Source organism: Mus pahari, chromosome 14 (genome assembly GCF_900095145.1).
Source record: "Mus pahari chromosome 14, PAHARI_EIJ_v1.1, whole genome shotgun sequence".
NCBI lineage: Eukaryota > Metazoa > Chordata > Mammalia > Rodentia > Muridae > Mus > Mus pahari.
Window position 1 is genome coordinate 65438895 of NC_034603.1, and position 9114 is coordinate 65448008.

The following is a 9114-nucleotide window of genomic DNA, read 5'->3' on the forward strand; positions in this document are numbered from 1 at the left end:
AGATGGTTGTGAGCCACCGTGTGGTTGCTGGGAATTGACATTTAACCTTGTTGGTACCTCCAGAGCATCAGGTCCATTGTTTTGTGTACATTATGGTGTCATGGAAAAGTGGCAAACGGGGACCATAATGGCTGTGAGATGGCTCGGTGGGTAAAGTACTTGTGTGCTGGGGGAAGGCGTGGTCAGAGATCAACCCTGAGACCTCTCCCAGCTGTCATTCTCTCCTGAGGTGGCCATGTCCCACCGCTAGACAAACACCCTAGCACATATGTAAAGGCCAAGGACAGAGGGTCACATCTGGAACCCGAGCACTGGGGTTTCACAAGCAAAGATGGGTGGATCCAGGCACATCGGTCAGTCAAACTGGAAACCTCCAGGATCAGTAAGGAACACTAGCAGAAGTCACCTAACACTGACCTCTGGGCCACACTGTAGCATACAAGTACACACACACAGCTCCACCAGCCACATGTGGTGCCTCAGTCTACAAGAAGCTGAGGCAGGAGGATTGCTGTAAATTCTGGGACATCCTGGGCTACAAAATGAGAGCCTGTTTCAAACACCAAAGAAAAGGGCCAGTGAGATGGCTTAGCGTGTAAAGGAGCTTGCTGCCAAGCCTGCCACCTGGACTGGACCCCTCTGTAGGAGGAAAGGACTATTCCACAGCTTGTCTTCTGACATTGTATGTTCAGGACAGCATGCCCAGTCTCTTTGTCCTTCCCCAAATAAGGGTGATTTTAAAAAATGTAAACCCCCTCCGTAAAAAAGGGCTGGTGGCACATCCCTTAAATCCCAGCACTTGGGAGGTAAAAGCATGAAGATCTCTGAGTTCAAGGCCACCCCGGTCTACAGAGTAAGTTCCAGGATGGCCAGGGCTATGAAACAGAGAAATTCTGTCTTCAAAAAACAGGGAGGGAACTAGGGATAGCCCTCAGTGGTAGAGCACTCACCTGGTATGAACAAGTCCTTAAGATCAATCTCATGGGCGTGTGTGCGTGTGTGCGTGTGTGCGTGTGTGCGTGTGTGTGTGTGTGTGTGTGTGTGTGTGTGTGCGCGTGTGTGCAGGGATCAGATTTAGATGCTGAACGTATTCTGAAGACTGAATCAGGAGCCCTGACTAAAGTTCAAGGCAAGTATGGGCCACATAAACAGACTTTGCTCTAGGACAAACAATGGCCATGGCTGGGTTCCAGTCTAGAATATTTGCTTGATTGTAGAAAGTAGGTTTGTTTTCCTGTGGTGCTGGAGATGGAACCCAGGACCTTGTGCCAGCTGGGCAAGCACTCCACATTGAGCTACATCCCTAACCCAGGAAGAAGCAAGTCCATCACGTATCAAGCTATATGGAAATGGCATCAGACACTTCGAAGGCTTCATGAAAAAGAAGAATCTAGCACAGCCCATATTCTTTCTTCACAGGGGAAAGACACAGGGACAGACCTCTGTAAGCAACTGGTCCAAAACTTGACCGAGTCTGCCCAGGCTCTCTCGGTATGGAGGGAGGGGGTGGGGATGAGGATAACGGCACAGGTCCTCAACTATCAATTAGTCTCACCTTGGCTTTCTCGAGCTGAGCTAAGGCCTGGCGCTCTGCCTCCTTCCTTAAGGCTTCCCGGTCCTCCTCCAGAGACACATCAGAGTCTGATGGTCGGCTCGTGTAGGACTCTGCTGAGCCCTGAAAGCAGAGGGGACCAGATGAAGGCCAGCTCCACTTCTCCTGGCTCCTGGGACCGCATAGAGGTGCCACCAGGGGTCAAAGTTTGCAGGCCTGTGGAATGAGTGTGACCCTAGGAAAGGTGACAACAGCCAGCTGGAGGTTAAGGCAGGTCTAATGACAGCTGCTTGGGACTTGGGAGGGGTGGGAACCTGATAGGGGTACAGCCCAAGGGAGGAGTGCCAGGGGATGACTCTAACTCCCAGCTCCTCCTTCTCTGCCCTGCCCCTGAATGGCCGAGAAGGCATAGCAGAAACTCAACGCCATCCTTTCCAGGGACTGTAGCCACCTTCTTAGGCCTGAATCCTCACGGTTACCCATAGGTGGTCTGTTGGAATGACAGGGCCACCAAAATCATTAATTGAGGATCAGGGGAGCAAGACACCACCTCCCCTCCTCCTCTAGCTGGGAATTCCTGAATAGGGCCACTCTGAGGCAACCCCAAGCTGCGTTATGGTATACAGGGCAGTTCAGCAGGAGGTGTGAGGGGAGAGCAGAAGATGGACCAGGTCTCTGCCTCCGACACTAGGCTGCTAGATTGCAGGGTAAAGTCAAGTTGTGAAGACTGTGACAGGAACCCAACACAGACCACAGTCACCATCCCAAAGGACCAAGAACTCAGGTACAGACACACATACACGTATGAGACACATGGAAGCTATACAGACGTGCATAGCACTGGTCAGGAGTGTGCAGACGTACGTGTGTGTCTATTTGGGAATACAAAAAGTGCAGTGCACTTGGGAAGATGCCCTCCACCGTGTGTGCTGGGTGTGAACAACTGAGTCACCAAGGGTGCTCCAGAGGTCTATGTTCCTGAGGGTGGGAGGCAAAGGGTGGCAGAGGACAGGATGCACGGATTTGGTGTGACTTCTGGGGGGGGGAGGGGTTGGCAGACAAGTGTGGAAGGGGACATGGAGAAGACGTGGAGTGACAGGTACGTGAGGGATCTCTCCTGGTGGCAGGAAAGAGTCAGCTGGCTGGGACTGTCCATTGCTTTGGCATGGGAGACAGAGGCCAAGCCCTACCTCTCCCCAAATCACCAGGTGATACAGGCATTACCTTCCTAGGGACAATCAAGAAGCTAGAGATTTGAGTCACTAATTAAAGCTGCAGAGACACAAAACCAGGGGGAGGGAGAAGCAAAAGAACCCCCACTGTGTAACCCCTTGTTACACAGTCCCCCAAAACAAAAATACAGATGCCCAGATAGACAGAGACAAGCAGAGATGGACAGGCCGAGAGACACCCACTGATCCCAACAGACTCACATACACACACATACACACACACATACACACAACCAGAAACGGGAGACAGGAAAGAGGAAAGGAGCGAAGAGAAAGGCCCTCTTCAGCAGTCTGAGGGGTTCTTCCATCCCACCACCACCTGCCCCGTCCCCAGCTCACCACTACCAGGGTCCGGCTGGGCACCTCCATCCCTGCGCCCTCAGTGCCCGGGCCCTGCCGGCCTAGGGGTGGCCCACACAGCCGGTTCCCCCAGGAGCTCAGGTTACAAGAAGAATTGCTACATGTGCAAACTGCTAGGGTATATTTAGCTCAGAGATGTGGCAAGGTCTGCCCCCCACTCCCGCCACCTACTGGGGGTAGGACTTGGGGAGCCTGGAGGAAGGATGGGAGCCCGTGGGGGTCTAAGCCCTTGGCTGGCAAGGGGGAAAACTGAAGGCTCTCCCTGCCTCAACCGCAGAAGCACGGTATCATCGCTTCTAGGCCTGGTACTGGCCAGCTATGGAACAGCAGGGCTAAAGGAATGGTTAAGGAAAGAACTTCGGATCTGTTTGGGTATTTTAGATGCACTCAGATTAAAACCTCCCTACAGTCTCTGGAGCGAGGCCTGGGATCACACGTGAAAAACCCAGAGAGAGAAGAATCAAGGAGAAAGTACTCAGGGGGTGGGGGTAGGGGAGGATGGAATATGGAGTGTAAAAAAATTAATTAATAACAAAACGGAAGTACTCAGTTCAGTCAGCTTGGACCCGGCAGGGCTTGTCCCAGGGGGCTCCTCCTACCAAGCGTCCTCTGCCCTCTCATGCTCTGACTACTATCTCTTTAGCCACACTCCTTTTCTTGCCTGATCCCCAGCCCCTCTTGCCTTTTTTGGGTACCAGGCTTTGTTGAGATGCTCAGTAGTCATAGCAACCACATGCCTCCTCATTGCTTCTCCCCAGCCTAAGATGGCCTGGGGTTGAGGGAAGAGAGGGAAGTGGCAGTTTTCCCAGCTCAGCATGAGGGCCCAGAGAACTACTGTCAGCACCAACTTCAGCTAAGGATGCAGGCTACATCCCTCTAAAATAAAACACCCCTTACCCCACATCTTGCTCTCTCTCTCTGTGTGTGTGCATATTTAAAAGGAGTCATATTTGGAAGTGGAGAGAATATGTTTCCTGACCCATCCCTAACTAAGGCCCGGTATCTCAGCTTATTTCCAAGCACCTGCCTCAGCCCCACCCCATCACAGATTCTGGGGGAGGACATGGAAGCAGACAGCCGGCAGGGGGAGTGGGTGACAGCCCGAAGCAAGCCAAGAGGAGGCAGGCCAGGCTGTCCCTGAATGAGATGACGCAGGCAGGCAGGCAGGCAGCAGGGGCTGGGAGCTGGTGCTGGAGGAGAGGCGGAAGCAGTGGGTTGCAGAGAGGTCACGGGGTGGCAGGTGTGGTGCTTCCAGGTAGGCGACAAGTGACAGGAGAAAAGGTGCCTGGAGAAAGTCGCAAGCCAGCCTGCACCAACTGGTGGCGGCTCCCAAGCCCTCTTCCCGGTTACCTGGCGGACAAAGCTGTTGGATGTTGTATCCGAGGACGTACTCCCATCTGACCTTTTGAACCGCCCTTTCCTCTTGCTGTACTTGCCCTGTAGAGGTGGGGAAGGAACCAGAGTCAAATCAGAAAGATGCTTCTGCTAGTTCACCATCTACCAGGGCTGGGGCCGTATACAGCCTAGCCTGGGGACGATCTGCTCGGCCCCACCCCTGTCCTCAGCTTCTCCTTATCGATAGAGGTGGCCAGCCTGAAAGGAAAGAGGGTCTTCTACCGCACTGACACTGCCCAGACAACAGCCACCATGAGGAACCTTGCAAGCGAGCCTGGGATGCACACACAGGAATCCCCCAAATCAAGCCGAAGGCTGGGAAGCAGAAGGCCCGAGGAATGGGAGGCTCATTAGGCAGCAAAGCTAATTAAGATGCGGGGGAGGCTGCCTGCAGTGCTGGGGGGCGGAGGAAGAGAGGGGGATGTCCTCTCCCCTGCATTTGGAGGCGAGGGGGCAGAGTGTGTGCTGTACCCCCAGAGAGAGGAGGCGAGCAAGGCAACCCAGGGCCTGGCTTGGTTCCTCCCCTGAGCCCCTGAGTAGGGAGGGAAAGACATTCAGCACTTGAAGACCCAAAGTCATGTTTCTGAGGAAGGAAAAGAGGGAGGAGGTAGAGAACAGTGGTATCCGGGGAAACTAGACATCCAACCTGTGGCCGGTGCCTCGTTGTAGGCTCAGCTTCCCACTCTGCCTCCACCCCAGCAGAACTTTCTCTCAGCCTCCGTCCTGGCAATCAGTGTTTATATTCCTCCCCAAGGCAGGATCCACTCTACTCCCACACCAGCTGCTACTGCCCATGCCTCATCCCCACCGTACTCACCCTGCTCCATCCATCTAAAGACCCTTTGGCCCCACCCCAAGCTGAGACTAGGATATATACTCCTGCCAGTACCTGGTAAGATGGTTAACCTCTCTTACTGGGCTCTAACTGGGGTGGGGGAATCCTGCCTGACATCTCATATGCCAAAGTTATGGCATTGTGTGTCTCTTTGCTTCCTATAAGGGAGCTGCTTCTGTGCCCCCCCCCCTCACACACGCACACATTCTCTCTCTCTCTCTCTCTCTCTCTCTCTCTCTCTCTCTCTCATATTCTTGGCCCTTGCCCAGTACAGAATGGGCAGAATGCCCCAAAGCTCCTGCCCCTAGCCTCTATCTCAGACTTTCTTTGACCAAAGAGCCTAGAGGCACCTCAGCCACACGCAGGCTCTGGCTCCTGAGACCTGGTGACAAGGAAGCTGGTGAGCCAGGCATAGTGACTCACACCTGTGATTCTCTACTCTTTGGAGGTAGAGGCAGGAGGATCAGAAGTTCAAGGCCAGCCTTGACTATATAAGATTCTATCACACACACACACACACACACACACACACACACACACACACACACACACACATAATAGGACTAAATATTCTATGATCCTCTTTCCTTCTTTAAAACTGGACATACAGCTAAACTAGTTTTGAGGCTCTCTACAGATGTAAGAGCATTCTACAGTGAACCTCAAGACTCTTTCACAGCACTACCTCACCCCAGCTGGGCAAAGGGAGTGGCCTTCAGAGGGACAGGAGACAGCTGACAGGAAAGCATCAGTCAGCTGCCTCCCAGACTCCAAGGGGCCTGGGGTGGAGAGACGAAGTATTTTTAGGTCTGACCTGACCCCCCCCCCATACACACCCATCAACCACATCATGTTGCTTACAGTTGGCCACAGCAATGCAAGAGTTAATGCTATCCTTGGAGAAGGACAAGTCCCAGAGAAATCTCCTGGCATGGCCACCACATACCCTGCTGGTCATTCTAGGGGGACGTTGTATGCCCAAGAATGCCCCTACCTTGGGGTAACCCAGGCACATAGGAAGAATGAACGTGCCAGAGGGCAGTGCCCCCCTCCCCCAGGTAAAGCAGCGTCCTCCACTCCAAGACAGTGAGTTGGCACCTATCCAACTTTCCAAACTTTGGCGGCTCCCACCCCTTGGGGCAGGGGGAGGGGTAAGCTAATGTGGGTGTTGGGAATAGGGAAACATCCAAGAGAGGGATGGAGACCAGGTGACTAGGGGAGGGCCTCCCAGAGATGATCTCTTCTCCACCTTCGAAAGCCAATGTCTGAGCCTTCGAAGGCCTGTTGGCAACGCCCTCTGACCATCGTCTCGGCCTTTTCCCAGTACTACCCCCGCCCCACCCACACCCACTAGCGCCCCTAAACGTGCTCTGCGTCGCCCCCCTCGCCTGATTCGCTCTCCAGCCTCCCTCCAACTCCGCTTCTTGTCAAGGCCTGGATTCCCCCCAACCCCCATCAGCATCCCCGCTGTCAGCCTGCTGGAGCCAGTACCCCAGCAGCAGGAACCTGGACGCGGGGGAGACCTGGAGGCGAGGTTGACAGGCATTCCACCCGCCTCCTCTCCGCTCCGCATCACCGCAGCCCGACTCGGGCCAATAGTCCATCGATCATTAACCCTCGAGAATGGAGGGTCGCGCAGACACCCCTCTCCCATCCACGCGGGGCATATAACCCTTTCCTTCCCGGGGCTTTCCAAGGTCCGCAGGAACGGTCCTTTCCCTCGAGCCTGGCACCTCGCCTTACCTGTGGGCTGGGGTCGAAGACCTCCATAGGGATCTCTTGGGAAGGTGGGTAAGGGCCCCGGGACATGCCGCTCTTCTGGACCATGGAGAGGATCCTCCGGTCCGGCCGCCCTCCCGGCCCAGCCGGGCGCCCTCAGCGCATGGGAGAGGCCGTCCAAGCCCAGAGCAGCGCGGCGTCGCGCAGCCAGCACCGGGTGCAGTCGCCCAGCCGGACCTCCGGCTGCACGCTCGCCGCCTTGCTGCCCTCCGGGCTCGCGCTGTGCTCTCTGCGGCCGCCGCCGCCGCCGCTGCCGCCGCCGCCGCCTCCGCCCCTGAAGGTTCAGCATCTCCCCCCGCCCCTCCCTCGCTCCCGCCCCGCGCCGCGGCCCCGCCCCTCGAGCCCCTCTGCCGGCTGCGCGCAGACAATGGCCGAGTGGCGGAGCCCCGCTGGCCTCCTGATCGTGGAGGGGCTCGATCGCTGTCCTCCGATTAGTCTGGGATGAGGGCGGCCTGCAGGGGATTAAGGGGAAACCGGCCTTGAGGCTGGGATGGAGGTGGGGGGCGTTTACCAATGTGTGCCAAGCGTTGACGGGGGGGGGGGGTGAAGCGCCACTCGGTTTAACTGTTACCGCCTCCCTTTCTGTCCCAAACTACTCTCTCAGCTGGTCTCCCTGAGCGACTCCAGCTTGGGCCACCGGAACTTCCCGGTCCCTGTGATCCTGGGACCTGCCTTTAACTCCTTTCTCCCCAGTGTCAGGCCCAGGCCGCCATGAAACTAGCTGAGTAGACCTCCCTCTCCAACCGGCCTCTAGGTCTGCTGGCCCCAGCCGGGGCTGGATGATGGGGTGAGTGTCCAAAGAAGGCCAACAGAGACGTGAGGAATGGTATCCAAGGACCCAGGAATGCTTTGGCCTCATCAGTTACTAAGGTCTCACAGGCTCTTCCAAAAGGCCAGGAGTCAGGCTTGGCAAGTCCCTGTTGCTTCTAAGAGAAAGGGAAGGGGAGGAAGTATGTAATGGGGGGAGGGGCTATTCAAAATTATACACCATGACTGTTGACCTAGGATTGTCTGTCTCTCCTTTATCCTTGGCTGAGGAACAAACGTCCCAGAACTGTGGCTCTGGCTCAGCTGGTTATTGGATCCTAAAAGGGTCGTTCTCCACCAAGAAGTGGTGGAGCACACATTTAATCCCAACACTGTGGAGACTGAGGCAGGCCAGCTTCATTAAATAGTGACCATCAGGACAACCTGGGCTACATAGAGAAGCGCCCCCCCCCCCGTCTCAAATAAACAAACAAGTAAACATTCTTTGTTTCCCACAGTGTTGCTAATACTATGGTATCTTCGCCCGCTGAAATTCTTGGCAAGATGAGAGAACAGTAAGAGGCCCAGAAGCTGGGTCTGATGATGTACAGCCATGTTGGGGGCTAGCCTAGGTCACATCGAGTTTGAGGTCAGCCTTAGCTACATACATGTCACAAAACATGAATGAACAAGGGGGCTGGAGAGATGGCTCAGCGGTTAAGAGCACTGGCTACTTGCTCTTCCAGAGGTCCTGAGTTCAATTCCCAACAACCACATGGTGGCTCACAACCAACTGTAATGGGATCTGATGCCCTCTTCTGATGTGTCTGAAGACAGCAACAGTAACTCATATAAATAAAATAAACCTTAAAAAAAAAACATGAATGAACAAACAAAAAAATGTCCCACAACAAAAAAAGATGGCTGGGGTTCTGGGGGGTGCTTAATGAGCAGCATGGGGGCCATCTGTGGCAAGAGGACTAGTTCCTCCTTCTCCACCCAACTCTCTGTTCAGAGAGCAGAGAAGATGAAGAAGATGAAGCTGGGCAGTGGTGGCGCACGCCTTTAATCCCAGCACTTGGGAGGCAGAGGCAGGCAGATTTCTGAGTTTGAGGCTAGCCTGGTCTACAGAGTGAGTTCCAGGACAGCCAGGGCTTCACAGAGAAACCCTGTCTCAAAAAACAATAACAAAAAGAAGAAGAAGAAGAAGAAGA

General features: G+C 54.8%; 1 protein-coding gene across 2 annotated transcripts in view; it reads right to left on the bottom strand.

Annotated features, from left to right (window-relative positions):
• The window catches only part of Cacnb1 (calcium voltage-gated channel auxiliary subunit beta 1), a 22036-nt gene extending 14636 nt beyond the window's left edge, over nt 1–7400 (bottom strand). For both annotated transcript variants that reach the window (XM_021214131.1, XM_021214130.1), the window contains exons 1-3: nt 7118–7400; nt 4495–4581; nt 1556–1675 (exon numbers count right to left, since the gene is read on the bottom strand). In XM_021214131.1, coding sequence (XP_021069790.1) covers nt 1556–1675; nt 4495–4581; nt 7118–7201 — 291 coding nt within the window. In that variant the 5' untranslated portion in view covers nt 7202–7400. The remainder of the gene's footprint in view (nt 1–1555; nt 1676–4494; nt 4582–7117) is intronic.
• Nucleotides 7401–9114: the final 1714 nt, after the last annotated feature.